The sequence below is a fragment of the Eubalaena glacialis genome, chromosome X, assembly GCF_028564815.1.
Source record: "Eubalaena glacialis isolate mEubGla1 chromosome X, mEubGla1.1.hap2.+ XY, whole genome shotgun sequence".
NCBI lineage: Eukaryota > Metazoa > Chordata > Mammalia > Artiodactyla > Balaenidae > Eubalaena > Eubalaena glacialis.
This window is the reverse complement of record NC_083736.1, coordinates 9156168-9173641: the sequence shown is the minus strand read 5'-3', so window position 1 is coordinate 9173641 and position 17474 is coordinate 9156168. Positions and strand designations below refer to the sequence as shown.

Here is a 17474-nt window from a genome sequence, read left to right as displayed (position 1 = left end):
GGGGGCCAGGCCTTACAAAGCAGGTGAAAGGAAGATATTCAGAGAGAGGAGGTCTAATGCTTTGGCCTCCAATGAGCCTTGCGCAGTCCATGCCACCCTCCTGGTGGATTTACTCTCCTACTACCCTTAGAGTGACCTAGGGGGTGGCGAAGAACAGCCTCGGGGGATGTCAGATAGGACAACGCAGGGACCATGCAGCGTAGCAATCAGTAAGGGAGGTGTTCAGGTGGCTATATGTCAGAGAAGGCACACTGACACCTGACAGATGTGTTCGACTTTGGAGCCTTTGGCATAGAAAACTTTCATGTTATTTCCAAATCCTGTATCATCCCTGCTTCCAACTGTGTAGTGTTCCCTTTGTGGGTCTACAGAGCCAGGAGAAGGCTCCCTTTCTGAATATGAGAGTGGTAGCCAACATTTATTGAACTTGGAGCTCACTGCCATGAAAGGACCCAGAGATGGATGTTAGTACGACTTACAGATGAAGAAATTGAGGCACAGAGAGGCTAAGAAACTTGTCCAAGTTTCCACAGCAGGTAGGCAAAGGTCATGATTATGAACCCAGACAGCCTGGCTGCTGAGCCTGCACACCTCACTGGGAAGCCATCCTTGCCCTTGTGTGGACACTTCACTGACCCCAGAGACCCTGCATTCCACAGACAAATTCGAAGCGTGGAAAATTCTTTGGAGAGGAAAACAAGATTTGGCTGTTCTGAGGAAGATATTTAACATTGTTGTGAATATTTTTGATTAATAAAAAGAAAATGAATGCTTTACCCTGGGCTATTTTTTGTTGACCGTAGGGCATGTCATTTGTAAGGGGGCTTCACTGAACTTGATTTTTTTTTGATGGATGATTCAGGTGTGATTTATCGAGGCAAATACTTTGGGACCTAAATGACCATTTCTTTCCTCCCACCTCAACCTCTTCTCTCCTCACGACTCCCAGCCCTATCTTATTCCTCAAGTATTATTTAGCTTCTCAGAAGAGTCAGGTGTTTCAGATGAAGCCAGGATGAATTCTTCCCAGCAGGGAAGTGTTTTTGAATAAGTACATTTCAGCCATTGACCCCCGCTGATAAGGCTCTAGACCAAATGGGGGCAAAAGGAATTAGAAGCCAAATCACAAAACAGTAAGTAAAAATTCTGATTAACAAGAATTTCACAACAAACATAGGCTGATGGCTATTTTACTAAAGCAATATGGAACACACCTAGAGGCCACTCTGTTCTGGTAATGTGGGAAATTGGTAGAAATCATTTTTCTCTTGTGATTTCCATGTTAAGCCATTCACAGTCGGATCTCTTTTTTAAAAAATTAATACAGTTCCTTGCTATTTTGTATTCTTTTTAAAGTCTTGGCCTTAAACTCAGTATTAGTATTTCCGGCAAGCGTTTACTACTAAGGGGCACACTTCAGATTTAGGGGAAAAGTCAGTGTTTTCATTTTGTGTTGAGTTGGGAGAGGAAGTGGTCAACTTGACATTGCTTGTAAATAAAGTGAGCAACTTGACCTTTTTCTCTTGATAGAATTTTGTATTGAAAGAAGTATAATGTGCCTTGGTGATGATAACGAATACAATAGCCATACAGTCTCTCAGTCTCTAAATGATTAGAGTGGAGAGAAGTTTTTTTTTTAAATTTCAAGTTGTTCAAATGGTACATGTCTCCACATATGTCCTTTTACTGCAGGTAAACTCAGTTGGCATGTATGCGTGTATGTGTGTGTGTGTATGTGTACGCACCCATTTGTCCTATGTTGCGCTGTTGGTTTGAACCACAAAATAGAAAAGAATGTAAATATTTTCCAACGCTTACAGGCAGTCAGCCACCCTCGGGGATGGACAAAAGTTTGTTAGTTTTTTCTTTTATCTTTCCATCAGCTTACACTTTGGCCTGTTTCCAGTGAAGCCCTAGGCCAAGGGCAGCCCCCGCCTCGTACCGCCAGTGTGGACGTGGCTGGTAGAGGTCTGAAAATAAATGACCATTTCTTTGGAACTAAAATAGTGTCTCTTACAAGCAGAAAAATTAATTTAGTGGAACTCTGGATTTGTCTATTTTAAAAGAAAACTAGAGGGGAAACCATTTTGGAGTGTGTGATTCGACCTGACGAAGATAAGGGCGCTTCTACAGTTCTTTGAAAATTCCCGTACAAGGTCGTGATTCCTGGAATGCTTGGAAAATGGCTTGAGGTGTTCAGTTTTAACCAGCAAATCTGTTCTGTTTCATCTTTTGTTTAAAATCTTGGAATTCATAAGAGTTGCTTTTCTACTTCAGGAAGCAGTGTATAGAACAGCGCTGTCTACTCAAACTCTCGGTGGTGACAGAAATGTTCTCTATCTGTTCTGTATGGTAGCCACTAGCCCCATGTGGCCTTTTAGCACTTAAAATGTGTCTAGTGTGACTGAGGAACTGAATTTTAAATTTTATTTCATTTTAATTTTTAAAAATTTGAAGAGCCGCATGAGGATCCATACTGAACGGTGTGAGTGTAGAGCATAATTGCCAGTCGGTGTATGTCTCTGATTTTGAATATTCCATTATATTATCACCCTACATATCTAAATTTTGATTTGGAAAATGTGACAACTATTACTGTCTCTAAGTGAAGATTACCTCCAGGTAATCCTTTGATTCCCATCCTCAATGCATGCTAATTGTATAGTTTTTATATTATAGTGACACTTTACACTTTTTTTCTAATTTTGCTGCTGCACAGCCTTGTTACAAGGCTCTTGCCTTCCAAACGTCTCACCATCCGAGAGCCATGTATCTGGCAACGAGTAATAAGCATTACTCATTAATTTCAATAAGTAAGATTCCAACCTTGAGTTTTCTTTCAAATTGTTTTCAATTTAATAAAACCACACTTCACCTAAAAAAAAAAAAAAAGATAGGTGGTTATGAAAATGCAGCCTGGAAATTAGCTTGTTAGATTGCATTTTCCTTTGCCTTTTCTAATAAGTGAACTGTGTGCATTTTCTGGTTAATTGGAGTTGTTATTGATTGAGGTTGAGCTCTTCAGATGATTCAGACCCAATGTAATTAAGCACAGGAGAGAAAAATGTACATTATAGCTAGTTGAAGCCCAAAAGTAAAATTAGATAATTAACTAATTTTAAGTCAGCAATAGTTCAGGTATTATTAGACTCAAAAGAGGACCCATTTAATTTGGAAAGTCACCACAAACCCCCTCTCTTTAAGGGTTTAGGGCTTAGACATTGAGTTTTCTCTTTGACCTGCCTGCTCTTTGAATGCAGTTAATCTTTGATAGAATTTCAGCAGGAGCTGCCTCGATGGTCATTTCTATTTTATTTTATTTTTGTTGTTTCTAATTCTTTTTCCTTAACTTTATAAGGCTCATATCTTCTTTGCTGTTTGATTGTATTGTTCGTTTTTGTTCCTGCTAAAGCCAGTTGCCCCTTTCCCTTCACCTTTCCTTGGTCCAAATATTTCTCCAAAAAAAGTACATATGAACTGATTTCTGCTTGGAATTTACCTGCAGGGGGCCCACCAAGATCCAAAACTCACATCAAAGGGAACTGAAGGAAGGAGGTGTGTCTGGATTAAAGCAGAAGAAAGGGAAAACAAACTTTAAAAAAATTAAATTTTTCCTGATTACAGAAGTAATTGATGTTTTTTGTAGAAAAATTGGACCTTCATACAAACAGATGTATCTTCCTCCTAGTTTTTTTTCCTATGCACATTTATGTATGTGTGTTTAAATTATTTACATGTTATGGTGATGTGTAATATTCACATATGATATAGTCTTGGTCTTAAATTTTACTTTATCACATTTTCTCCACTAATAAATTTTCTTCTAGAGCATCCTTTTTATCACAGAATTCCTTCAGATACATATAGGAAAATTTATGTGAGGTCCAGTTTCTCCCTGTTATACATAATGCTGTAATCAACATCTTTGAACATATCTTTCCGTGCATTTTGATGACTCTCTAGGGGTAGTTCCTAGACATGTATTTGCACCCTGGAAAAAATTATGCATATTGAAGCTCTCACCAGCAAGGAGTGACTGATAGCAGAGCAGATTTCAAATGTATTAGCGACATGGGAGTGGTTATGGTGAGACGAGAATTTCCTTGAGGTGGTCTACTCAACTTCATCTGTGTCTTTTAGCTTCATTTCAAAGACATAGCACAGCTTGTTAAATAATATACTTTTGCTTTTTTACGGATTTAAGAAGTCTTTATGTATAAGTTTGGGTTTATTAGTGCATTTATGATCAGTATTGCTATTTATTTCAACCGATACTTTGAGTCTTGGTCATTAGTATCTAGTGATTTTTCTTCCATATTTGATTCAGAAACGTACAACACTGGGTGGCTGACTAAGCCTGAGTTTTAATTAATTAGAAATGCTCTTTTTATTCAGTTTTTGTCAGCTTTGTTACACTATGTAGTGATAGCCACATACATCTACATGTATTTTGTCCGTTGCAGCCATCTGCCACAGTTAGGCAACCAGGAAATAACATAGTCTCAGAGTGACTGTGGAACTTCCAGAATAACAATCCAAAGGTCAACATACTTTATTTTGTTAGGAACAATATGTATACATAGTAAGCTACATATTAGAAGATGTAAATATACATTAACAAAAAGAAGAAGGGATAGCCAGGAGCAGAAAGGAATGGTTAGAATGACAAAGCAATATAGGGCAATTTAAAACAGGCATAACCGCATTATTACCTCTGAATTTCCAAAACAACACACTTCACTGATGGGTGTCCATAAGTCTCATTCTGAGCCATCAAACAGATGCTATGTTGTGATTAAGATGCCTGTCCATTATAGAAGACTACGATGAAGATGATTATGTTAAAACACATGTTTGGGCATTTAATACACAAGTTTCAGTTTCTTATAAAATTAACTTATGCAGTACATCTCATACCACAGTGAGTAGTCTTCAGAGTCCAAAACCTGACATTTTCCCTGTAATTCAAAAAGTGATTTGAATATATATATATATATATATATGCATATATATAATTTGAATTATTATAAAAGGAGAATTATTTTGTCCATGGCTTTCCTAAATAGAGAATCCTCTTAGATCAGAAAAATTGAAAGCAACTCCAGTCTGACTCCGAAGTTTGTGTTCTTTCCAATATCACACATAGTCTTCAAGTAACATCATTCCTTACACCCTTAAAATGTTTCTCAGTAGGAGTAAACATAAGGGCAATATTTTCGTGAGCTGTGGAAGGCAAAGTATGGTGGAGGCATATATTTTGGAGAATACACCAGGATATATATTTCTATCTGCCTTCCTATCGGATTGTTTTTTTCAGGAAAGTCATTGACAAAATAATTCTCCTTAGTCCTGGCCATAGAAGCTTTACATTGTTGGAAGAGAAAGTTTGCTGGCATAACATAAATGATAGGGGTCCTGATATTGATGTCATGACCCACTAATCAATTGTGACCCACAGTTGAAAGAAACTAGCATAGAAATAGAGTGTATCATTCATCTAGAGATAGATGGTTCCAAGGTTGGTTAATTCAGGGACACGATGATGCCACCAAAGACCTAGGGGCTTTCTGCCTTGCCACTTGCCCCTCCTGGTCACAAGATGGCAGACACAACTCTAGGCCTCACATCCTCAAACAAGTAGATCCAAAGACAGAACAGCACTTTTTCCTAGCATGTAGTATACATTTTAAATTAGAGGGTAATTCTTTTCCCCAGAAGCTCCTCCTCTCCTACTAGACTTCCCTTTTGGCCTCATTCATTGTTTAAGTTCCACCACAACCAATTCCTAAACCAGTCACTAGCAAGGGAAATAGATGCCACATTTGGTATGGATATGGTATGCTATGGTAACTGGAGGAGTGAACATTCGTTCCGTGGGACAGGGGAGGGAGCTCCTCTCTCCTGAGTTTGTGGAAGGCCCGATGCTCGGATTAATTCCAGCACAGCCAACAAGGAAGGAGTGGTGAGGAAAGCTGTTGGACACCTAGCTAACGATGTCTGCCACATTTGCCAGGGCATTTTGACTATACTTCTGTCATAGTGTTAATATTATTAGGCCTTCTCTTATCATTATCTGTGAGCTTATTTTATCTCTTTGGTAGATTCTAGATTCCTTAAGGATGGGGACTTACCATTTTTATCAGGACATGGAATAGTGCCTTGCCCTAAAAGGTGATTAATAAATATTTACTAAATTGATTAGAATTGGCCTATGCCAATTGATTAAAAGCTTTCCTACTTTTTTATTGAATCTAAATTCTTTAAAATCAAGTTATTTGTTTGAATATCAACACCCTCCCAGTAAAGTTATGTTTATTCATTCCAGAAAATGATTAAGGGGCCTTAATCATAAAGGTATTGGAATAAAGTTACTGTGGGTACTGTGTAATATAAACCCTAAAAAGACTGTTTACAATTCTGTTTGGGTGTAGGAGGAAAAAAGGATTCAAATATAAATATAAGTGGGAAAGAAAACTTGTATTGAGTCCATTTTATGCATCTGTTAACATTTTGAAGACTATACAGTAGAATTTATCATCTTAAAGATTATGAAGTGAAAGAAATGACTTGTATATAAAATCACTGTGATTCTCTATTTAAAGCTCCATTTCATAGAAGTTTTCTTAGGGAAACTGCCTCAATAATTTAAAATTCAGTACATTATTATACGTACCACATAATTTCATCAAAAAATCACTTTCAGTAGAATGAGATCACAAGACCAGAGTTTGGTTACTAATGTGGTGTGAAGTGTAAAGCCAGCGTTCCAAGTTTTAATTTTTTTTGTAATAGAAACGTTTCTCAAAATCTTATCTTTTTTAATGTAACGAATTCTTCGTATAAACTTCCCTTCTTTTGGTTCGGGTTCAGTGACTATACGTGTTCATAATTTTCCACGTTATCAGCCATTACAACTACAGCATAAACTTCTGTTTTTTAAAAGATTTGAGATGGTATAATTTTAATTTTCTCCAAAAAGAAATATAGTCCTCATTTGCCTGCAGAATGATCAATTTGTAGGTGTAAATGAGCAGTTCCTATCTTATTCAAGTAGAGCCATTTATTATTCTTCTGTCAAGTGACATGAAAGTTTAAGTTTAATTCAACATAAAGACATGACTGGTTTTTAAAACATTTTATTGTTTGCTAATGGTACTTTTCAGTTACAGAATTTGCTAAGTGATGGTAGGAACAAATCGTTGTGTTCTTGTGTCATTCTGAAAGCAACTGGAGTACCTACTTCAGTTCTCTTCTCATTTTCTGATCTTTTAATCCTGGGGAAAAAAATAGCAAAAGGAGCAAGTAAAACAATTTACAAATATTCCTAGTGAGTATCATGTACAGTCACACATATGGCTTCAGTTTTGCCAAAACAATATTACAGCCGTTGAAGTTGAACTCTATAATTTTCAAACTTTCTGTTATCTCACTGTCTTTAGATATGAGGTGTCCAGGATGGAGGCCCCTGCCTTCAGAACACTTAAAACTATTATTCAATAATAAAATACCAATTGCTGCCTTTTGTTGAGTACTTTCTGCATATCTGGCACTGAACTCATCACTTTATTTTATTTTCCGTAAGACAACTCTAAGAAGCTATCACTATTTATACTCTAATTTTATTTTATTATTTTCTTAACATCTTTATTGGAGTATAATTGCTTTACAATGGTGTGTTAGTTTCTGCTTTATAGCAAAGTGAATCAGCTATACATATACATATATCCCCATATCTCCTCCCTCTTGCGTCTCCCTCCCACCGTCCCTATCCCATCCTTCTAGGTGGTCACAAAGCACTGAGCTGATCTCCCTGTGATATGCGGCTGCTTCCCACTAGCTGTCTATTTTACATTTGGTAGTGTATATATGTCCATGCCGCTCTCTCACTTCGTCCCAGCTTACCCTTCCCCCTCCCTGTGTCCTCAAGTCCATTCTCTACGTCTGCATCTTTATTCCTGTCCTACCCCTGGTTCTTCAGAACCATTTTTTTTTTTAGATTCCATATATATGTGTTAGCGTATGGTATTTGTTTTTCTCTTTCTGACTTACTTCACTCTGTATGACAGACTCTAGGTCCATCCACCTCACTACAAATAACTCAATTTCATTTCTTTTTATGGCTGAGTAACATTCCATTGTATATATGTGCCACACCTTCTTTATCCCTTCATCTGTCGATGGACACTTAGGTTGCTTCCATGTCCTGGCTATTGTAAATAGTGCTGCAATGAACATTGGGGTACATGACTTTTTTAAAAAATTTTAATTAATTTATTTATTTTTGGCTGTGTTGGGTCTTCGTTTCTGTGCGAGGGCTTTCTCCAGTTGCGGCGAGCGGGGGCCACTCTTCATCGCGGTGCGCGGGCCTCTCGCTGTCGGGGCCTCTCCCGTTGCGGAGCACAGGCTCCAGACGCGCAGGCTCAGTAATTGTGGCTCACGGGCCTAGTTGCTCCGCGGCATGTGGGATCTTCCCAGACCAGGGCTCGAACCCGTGTCCCCTGCATTGGCAGGCAGATTCTTAACCACTGTGCCACCAGGGAAGCCCCCACGTGACCCTTTTTGAATTATGGTTTTCTCAGGGTATATGCCCAGTAGTGGGATTGCTGGGTCATATGGTAGTTCTATTTGTAGTTTTTTAAGGAACCTCCATACTGTTCTCCATAGTGGCTGTATCAATGTACATTCCCACCAACAGTGCAAGAGTGTTCCCTTTTCTCCACACCCTCTCCAGCATTTATTGTTATACTCTAATTTTACATGGGAGTTTTAAAGAGTTCAAACTACCTACCCGAAGTCACCTTTCCATAAATAGCTCTGGCAAGGTTTATAAAGTTCATGGCCTTAACTATTAATAAGGAGATAAATAAATGCATTTTCTATACAAAGAGGGAACATGTACCTTAGAGTAGAATAATCAACTATTGGCACCAGCTTATTTGGGATACAATCAATTTTCAAATATGCTCTGTATTCTCCACAAATATGCCCATAATTTTGAAGCCATATATAACATATAATTTTATTGGAAAACTATGGTATTTGTTCTTAGAGGCTTGAAAATTATCTGATTTAGTTGCTTTCTTTCTTTTTAAAGAAGGGAAAACACCCATAAATTTGAAGTGACTTGTGCAATACCATCTCCTCTTTGGGTGGAAAGCCGGAACAGGAACCCAGGTATCCTGGCTCCCCATCCAGGTCATTTCTACCTCACTCCTCACTTTCTCAGTAGAAGATCATTGATAGCATTTATAACTTGGAATTACATTTGAATTCATACATGCAGTAGAATTATATAATCTCATATACACAGAAGTAAGGGTTTATGTATATGGATGAGGGTCACTTATTTTATTGACTATTTCCCACTCATTTGGAAGAGCTTTCTGTAATGAAAGGATATTTTGTGCTTAACTGTGAAGACTTCTTGCTAAAAGCTTAATCTATAGAATCCCAGCACTGAAAAAGGAATCTAGCAATGTGTCTAGTTTAGCTTCCTCCAGGTTGGATTAAAAACCACTTTAGACAAGTAATTTTCTTTTAGGTTTTTAAAGAGATTTCCCACCTACCTGTTCAAATATTTGCATCCCCTCACTGTCAAAAATTACCCTTTTTAAAAATCTTCAGTGCCATTCTAGCCTTATTCTTGCTGGTCAAACCTTTGAAAGATAAAGAGAACTAATATTCCCTTATAGTGTTGTCCTTAAAATTAACAGGTTTCAATAATATATATTCTGGTAGGAATTCAAAGTAATTACAGAATTTAAACCCACCGTGAAAGCTCCGGTCTTAATTACTAAGCCATGTAGATAAACTCATTTATAATAGAAACTTACAGTACAGGCTTGGAGTAATAGAATCATTGAACTGTTGCTACTGAAACTCTAGGCCTTGGATTGTGTGGGAATTAAGAACTCTGGGGGCTAGTCTCGCTTTACCATTCTCATAGGTGTTGCAGCGACTTCACGGTGTACTCACCACTTCCTCCCGCTTGGTCTTGTCTGTTGCTGGCCAAGCCTCCAGAGGCAGGTCAGGAAGCATGGGGGGCAGGGGCTGCATGGGGAACATCGGAGGCAGAGGCGGCTGGGGCAGCAGGGGCGGGTGAGGCTGCGGCTGGACGGGCTGCTGGGCGGGCGCAGGGAGGTGTGGCTGGTGGGGTTGGCTTGGAGTCATGGAGTGCTGGCCAGGAACTGGCACCATGGTTTGCCGGGGGACCGCGGGCTGCTGGGCTGGCACCATGGGGAAGTGGTGATGAGGCTGCAGGGCAGCCTGCTGGGATACCACGGGAATGATTTGGTGGTGCAGCCAGCCACCCATGGGTTCGTAACCGTAGGACGGGTACTGGTGAGAAACAAAGAGTCGGGTTTACCATCAGCCCCACTGACTTCTAGCCGGAGAAGTAGCAGTGTTTTCTTTGTCATTATGACACTGTTAGTATTTATTCATTTTTTCCTGTGCAAGAATTTCTAACCGTGTATACAGATATGACCCTTTACAAACTAGACTTCCCATTAGTGTCTATATGTGGCATAGATATGTTACCTCACTTAAAAGGGAATTGAAATGCATGCTTAATATCTTAAGGGAATAAAGAACAAAAAAAAACATCTACGTACCGGGTGTCTTATTATGTTCTGGTACCACTTCAGAGGGGTAAGCACTTTAGGAGAAAGAGACATTAGAATACATTTGTTTTAATTTAGTTACATGAAACATTCACTCACTGATGCAGTCCCGTCAATACGGACAACCTGAAAATATGAGCTCTATGGAAGAAAGAATAAGGTAAACATTTGTCAGGTGCTCCCTATGTGTGAGGCTCTACCTTACATCCATGACACACATTTTTCATGTTTTCCCACATACTCTGAGGCAAGTATCATCACCCTCACTCTTACAGACAAGGTCACGGAGAGTTAAAGAGGTTCCTGAGCTTGACAGAGGTTACAAAAGTATAAGTCTGTTTAGTTCCCCGGCTCCTGCTGTTCTTTGCAAGAGAAAAACAAAATGGAAAATTTATGTCATATAACATTAATTATATACTTTTTTGATTTGATGTCACAATGAAAAAGATAAAGGAGGCAGAAACACTGTCCCTCATCCTAGAAACACAGGTTTTCAGGTCAAATATGTCAACCTTTTAAGGTTTAACAGAAAATCTTGCCTCAAATTTTTTTTGACACTTTCCCTCAGTTTGTATGAGTAAACAAACTCATGGATTGTCATTTGAACCTATGAAAGAAGGAAGAGTTTCCTTCCTTTCTAAACAGTATGTATTCGGTTCATGTCAGGTCCGGGGACTCCTTCGTGTACAGCATTTGATATCAGTACAACGAACAATTCTTAACCTTGTTCAAGTTATATGTAACAAAGCACCTTTTATATTGCTTAATTATTTTGCTTCCCAAACAACATTTTGAAGTGTGGGTATTATTCTTATTTCCCTTTTCCAGATGAGGGAACTAAAGTTCTAGAGAGAGAAAATGATTTGCCCAAGGTCACGTGCTTAGTATGGGGTTGAGGAGAGCCTCAAACCCGATTTCCAGAAATCTCATGCTTTCCATTGCTCTACAGAATGTCTCACAGACCACTTGGTCACTAATATTTCAGTAAAGACAAATGAGGGAGATGCATAGAGTATGAACATCTTAGAAGCAGGAGTTTTCCAGCTGGAAAGGATCTTAAATAACATCTTACCTGATTCCCCATGTTTTACAGGCTGGGATAGAACAAAGCTGTTCAGCCAGAGTTCATTTCTGCCCTACTATGCAGTCCCCCTGAGTGGTAGTTCATGATGGATAAATTTTATAGCCATATAAGAGGAGAAACTGAGTCAGAGAGGCCAGGTAGGAGTGTTCTGGGGCAATGCAAGCTTGAGGTGACCCATCAGGGCTTAAACCAGGAAGCTGGTAGTGAGAACTGAAAAAGTGGTACTGAGAAACATCTTGAATGAAGAATCAACACACTATTCTTTACAGAGCCCAGGGCATTGTTAACTCAAAGAATGGTCAAAATTAGTAAAGAGAAAAATTACCTCATAGCTGAAGTTGATATAACCAGGGTGCCCAGGATGAGGTGGTAGCTTTTATAGGGAGAGGGAAAGGAGAAGATAAAGAATGAGGGAGAGGGAGAGAAAGAAGGAGAGAGAGAGAGAGAGAGAGAGAGAGAGAGAGAGAGAGAGAGAGAGAGAGAGGAAGAGATTAAGCCAATATGCAATTTTCACATTAAGAGAGACTGAAGCTACTTTTTAAAAATCTATATAGTGCAGAATATATTTGAGGTCTACTTTTAGTTTGAACATGTACGCTGTGTAGGAGAGGAGCCCTCTTATTTTAAAGAGGTCCAGAACAACTAAATGACCTGGGAGCAGAAAGCAGCACACATTTATCCTCCAGTGATCTTCAGACACCCCTCCATCCATGTTGTCAATTAATCCTACTCTATCCCACCCATCATTTCATTTGTTGATGAAACTGTCGACTAAAAATATATTCACAATCTAAAAGTTGAGAGTTCTGTTGTATTCGGCAGAAATTTTTAGGACTTCAAGCCCGGGAGGCAGCATCTCAAGTAACCCTGAGAAAACTGCTCCGAGGAGGCGAGGAGGCGAGGAGGAGCCAGGATATATAGAAGTTTTGCAACAAAGGGCAGGTAGTCTGAACATCAAAAGATTATTGTTAATTAACGAAAACCAGATATCTCAAGTTAAGGAATTTAGCGCTTTTCTATGTATAGGAAGATGCAAGAGTCTGGGCTCATTGAAATCCTTCCTTTGATATGCACCTCAGCTATCTGGGGCCAGTATCCTGTGTTTTCATATCCTGAGTTTCCTCAGGGCTCACCGCGGGGAGTGGCTGCAGTCTGATGGGTGCTAGATGGCAGGTATTCTTTCCTTCCTGAGTTCCCTCAGGGCTCACCCGCTCACCATGGCGGTGGCTGCAATCCCTGAGGACTGTGACATCCTTTGTTTACTGATATGGCAGGCAATATTCCATTTCTCAAGACTCACTCCATGTTGGGAAGACTGATATGTTTCTCTTACACAATTACAAAATACCAGCAAGAAGAGAATTGTCTCACAAACCTTCCCTTATAGATCAGGAGGTGGATAAGTGCTGAAGTACCAACGAGATTACTCATAATTGGCATGCAAAGTAAATAGCACATCAACAACAGCAAAACAACTAAGTGTGAATTATCGATGAATGTGAAAACAAGATGGGTGTGGTAAAGTGGAAACATTATAAATCCCATGGAAAATGAAAGAGTTGATTTATGAAGTTTTGGCCGATTCTTTTTATTATTCTGTCATCTTTTTATTATTCTGTCAATGTTCCTATGGCAGAAAAATTTTAAAGCTCAAAATAAAGAACAACCTGAATAATTATCTAAACCAGGACTCTCTGTCTTTTCAAAAGTGGAGGCCAAGTAATTGATGCCTGCATTGTGGAATTCTGGTTGGCCCTGGAGTGTGGGAGAGGGAGAGGAGAGAGAATCATGCAGATCATCCCCCTTCAGGCAGCGAGTTGATTAAGGCTCTATTCTCTTGAAATGCTCATATTTCATAAGAGGATTTATTCCTCTCATCTGAATGCGAATTATTTTAGTTTTAGTTAACTGCCTTTCCTCTATCTTCTTGATATAAGCCCTCAGAGAATAGGGGTGTTGAACTGAGGAGTGGAGAAGAGACTAAATTTGTAATGCAGAAGCCCTCAGGGGACTAGGGATTGCCACAATGTAGGATTTCAGGAAGACAGAGCACAGAATCTTGGTCTTACGGGTGAGAGAGGAAGAGAGGAAGTAGATATTCAAGCTTTGCTGGCTTCTGGTTGTATCAACTGCTCTTTAGGCCACCGAAAAGCAGATGGATCCTGCCTTGCCTGCATGTGACCTAACCTCTTCTGTGTCTGTGTTTAGAGAGAATTGGTCAGACTTCCTGGCCCTTGGTACATTTGAATGTAAAATATACCCATATGTATTGAGCATAGGTTGGATTCCAGACAACCACACGGAAGTCATGTGCTTAACAGGTGCACCCAAAAGGATGAGGCCTCTCAGAACAGGGAGGTGGGTCAAGAAAGGAATTCCTAACACAAAATCTTACCCTCTGAAGGACAACAGCAGTGGAGTTTGGAGAGCACGAAAATATTTGGACTCTTGTGAGAAATTGGGTTTTAGAGAAAACTGACATTTTTGTAATATTCGCCTAAGGCCGATTAAGTACTTTCTCTGGAGGCCTTTCAAGGGTCCCTTCCAAAAGTTTCCTCCATCTAGAGATGGGTGATGTTATTTACAAGCTGAGTGTTCCATTAGAATCTCCTGGGGTGCTTGTTAAAATGCAGAGTCCTGGTCGCCACCCCAGCTGTACTGAATCAGAATCTTTGGCATCTGGGAATCCATTTTTTTAATAACAAGTTCTTCATAGTGTTTCTTAAACACAGAGACATTTGAGGATATCTGATCTTGTACTGTTTTAAACCCTAACGTTTACCAAGTGTGGGGCAGACTTTTATTTCCAGGCTTGTGAAATTGGACATTGACTTATGAAGGGGGTGTTTTACTCACGGGCATAGAGAAGGCTGCTCCCAGGAGGCAGGCAAACAAAATCCAGGTCCCCATTTCTTGATGGCCCTGAAATATAAGTCAACACCCACTTTTCTTATCTCTTCTCAAATATGGACATAATTAATGCTTCATAAAACCCACATAACCCATATTAGTCTGTTGCTAGTAAAAAGGATAGGACCATTCCTTGTGAGGTTACTTCATTCCTATATGATTTCCAGTTCTGAACCCATTTTATTGTTTCTGGAATTACAGTGGTAATAAAGATGCTTTTCATTTAGGTTGAGAGCTGAACAAGTTGTAGGGACATAAATAATCTATCATTACACGACTTTGCATACCATTTTCCTATACCTATATAGCCTGTAGAGTCATAGAAGCTAAATGTAGCTTATAATTAATGATTAAAAGAATAGAGTTGGCTCTAAAAGTTGAGGAGATCATCAAGGTGCACAGTATCTGATAGTTTTAGAACCAGGAGGCACAGAAATGTTTTTTGTACCGTCCACCTGAGCACTGCTACTGTTAAAAACAAAGACCAATCATCTGAGAAAATAGAATAAGGAAGGAGTGGAATTTAGTTTCAGGTGTTCTGACCCATAGGACTTCAGGCAAGACCCTCAGGTAACATACCCCTGAGCTCCAGATGTGGAGAAAAAGATGTGGTTGAATGGAAGGGAGAGGACGGTGCTAATATTCTGTGATTATTCCATGAATTTTGAATGACTTTTATTTGAAAGATTCCATATTTAGTTACTGACATCTTCCTTTTGTTTGACACTGCACTGTAATTATTCCGCAAATAAGACCCTTGGAACATGAAGCAAAATAAGCCATCCTAAAATACATTGCTTTGTGGTGTAAATTATTGACTAACTTTGAGAACTATCAGAAGAAAGGCCTTAAATTTTGCACAGGAAGTGAATATCAAGTGTAATAATGCTGGCTGTGAGAAGTACACTGACATTTTTACCTCCTAAATCTGTTTTTTAAAATTTGAATTAATGAAAAAAATCATTCAGTTAATGGTTCTATTTGATGGAATTAAATGAAATGTTTTTCCAAGAAATGGATCACAGCCGGTGAAAAATTATTTTTACCTTAATTGATAAGTAATTAAAATAAATATTTTGCTGTGAAATTTGGTCCTGAAAAGTACTTTGGGATTCTGGACCTAAAATTTAAAGAAATATAGACAAACATTTTGCTGCATTAGAAAGTAATACAATTCATTTAAGTAATCAGAGTCTAATTGGCATCTTTTGAACATGAAATGCAGAAAAAGAATAAGTATGACAGAAAGGATACCAAATTATGAATAAAATCCACATACCTTTGAATACACGTACTCAGAGTAAGTTTCTTTCTGAAACTCAGGGATGCTTGATCCTTTAGATTTCTTCCAACTAAGAGCTCATTATATACCATTCATGGCATCTAGAACAGCCAATCAGGTTTCTGAAAGAAAAATGTGTTGAGTATAACTAAAAATCCCTGCATCATGACTTTTAGAAGCTGTGATCAAATGTAAGGCTGTATGTTGTGATTAGTGCATATAGAGTCTTTCATTATAGGCAATAATAGGTTTAACAGGCAAACAATTTCATCAGGCTGTCTTTAAGTCAGCAAATTAGTTGACTGCACATGCTGATATATTCAAATTTACTGTTAATAAGTGGCTATGTCATTGTCTGTTCCCTGGTTCTAACAAACATAACATTGTTCTTTACCAAAAAAATGTTAGATGGTTGAGTTTCTAAAGTGTAATCAAAGTGTTCTCTAGGGTTCCCTAGCCCTCAGATCAGGATAAATTGATTCAAATCCCCATTCTGGTAAAATCCCAAAGCCCTTGCCAATAATTCTCTGAGGGATTATAATTTCAGGATCACCACTGCTCTATTTTCTACTTGCATTGAAGGTATTTTCTCATTCCCTGTGATTATTCCTTTATCACCATTCTAGTGTCCACCGAAAGAGGATAAAGTCCCTTCTCCTTGGCCCCATCCTGCAACCCATCTGCCATCCAAGCACCCATGAACTCAAGGTTATCACAGTAACCAAACTTTTACTCATGATCTGAAAGACAAGGCAAGGAACATATCACATACCACACCACACGCTTAAAAATGTATTTTGATTCCTGCAAACAAATGTGTATCACAGGAAGCATTGCCCTGGCTCCCACACCCCACATAGCAGCTCAGCCTCTCTGAGTATGATGACCTTTCTTAGCCCGCACCCTTCTGGCACAACCCCACATTCTCTAATAAGCAAGTCCGAATTCTACTCTCTTTTTTTTTTTTTCAGAGTCTCCTTACTGTCCCTTTTGTTGTCTTGTCCCCATGTTCTCAGCAGCCTCTCCTTTGCCTGAACAACAAACCAAAACCCTGCTCTCTCTAAGAGGACCTCCGATCTAGCTGTTAAATTCTTTGACACTTCTACCTTAGTAAAGCATATGGATTTTTTATTTTATTCTAAAATATGATCAATTAAAAAGCAAAATTTGTGACCAGTGATAAGAGGTAGCTGATGAGTAGTCTATCAATATTAGGTCAATAGAAGAAATACTCATTACATAGCCAGATACTATTGGCAGTATAGCCGGAACTTTTTGACTATTTAAGTAATATTTTTAAAGTTTGTTCATGTACATATATTCTTTTATTGATGCTCCACATTGGCTGAATTAAATTCAAGGAGAAAATATCCATGAAAGGCAATGTAGTATTATTAAGAGCTGGAGGTTAGAATTATGTGGGTCCTGAACCCAGCTTCACCGAGGGTTTAGGGACCATTGACAAGATACTAAGCCTATCTGAGCCTCAGTTTTCTCATCAGTAAAAGGAAGGTAATTATAGAACCTACCTAAGAGGATTAGTGTGAAAACTAGATGAGAGACATCTCTGGGGGGA

At 38.8% G+C, this 17474-nt stretch overlaps 2 protein-coding genes across 7 annotated transcripts in view; one reads left to right on the top strand and one right to left on the bottom strand.

Moving 5' to 3' along the window:
* Nucleotides 1–17474, top strand: part of ARHGAP6 (Rho GTPase activating protein 6) — a 485829-nt gene that overhangs the window by 335930 nt on the left and 132425 nt on the right. The gene's annotated exons all lie outside the window — the stretch shown is intronic.
* On the bottom strand, nt 9961–14616 carry AMELX (amelogenin X-linked). Its single transcript, XM_061179297.1, has 5 exons — nt 14563–14616; nt 12032–12079; nt 10718–10763; nt 10614–10657; nt 9961–10338 (listed from the first exon to the last, which is right to left on the bottom strand). Exons 1-5 carry the CDS (start codon nt 14614–14616, stop codon nt 9961–9963), a joined length of 570 nt encoding a protein of 189 aa, XP_061035280.1.

Bases quoted from the DNA above. Each gene is read 5' to 3' on its own strand.
- AMELX (XM_061179297.1), bottom strand. From the start codon at position 14,616: ATGGGGACCTGGATTTTGTTTGCCTGCCTCCTGGGAGCAGCCTTCTCT. The intron at 12,080-14,562 runs GTGAGTAAAACA...TCCCTATAAAAG, and splicing joins GAGCAGCCTTCTCTATGCCC to CTACCACCTCATCCTGGGCA. The intron at 10,339-10,613 runs GTACGTAGATGT...GTTTCTCACCAG, and splicing joins AGAACATAATAAGACACCCG to TACCCGTCCTACGGTTACGA.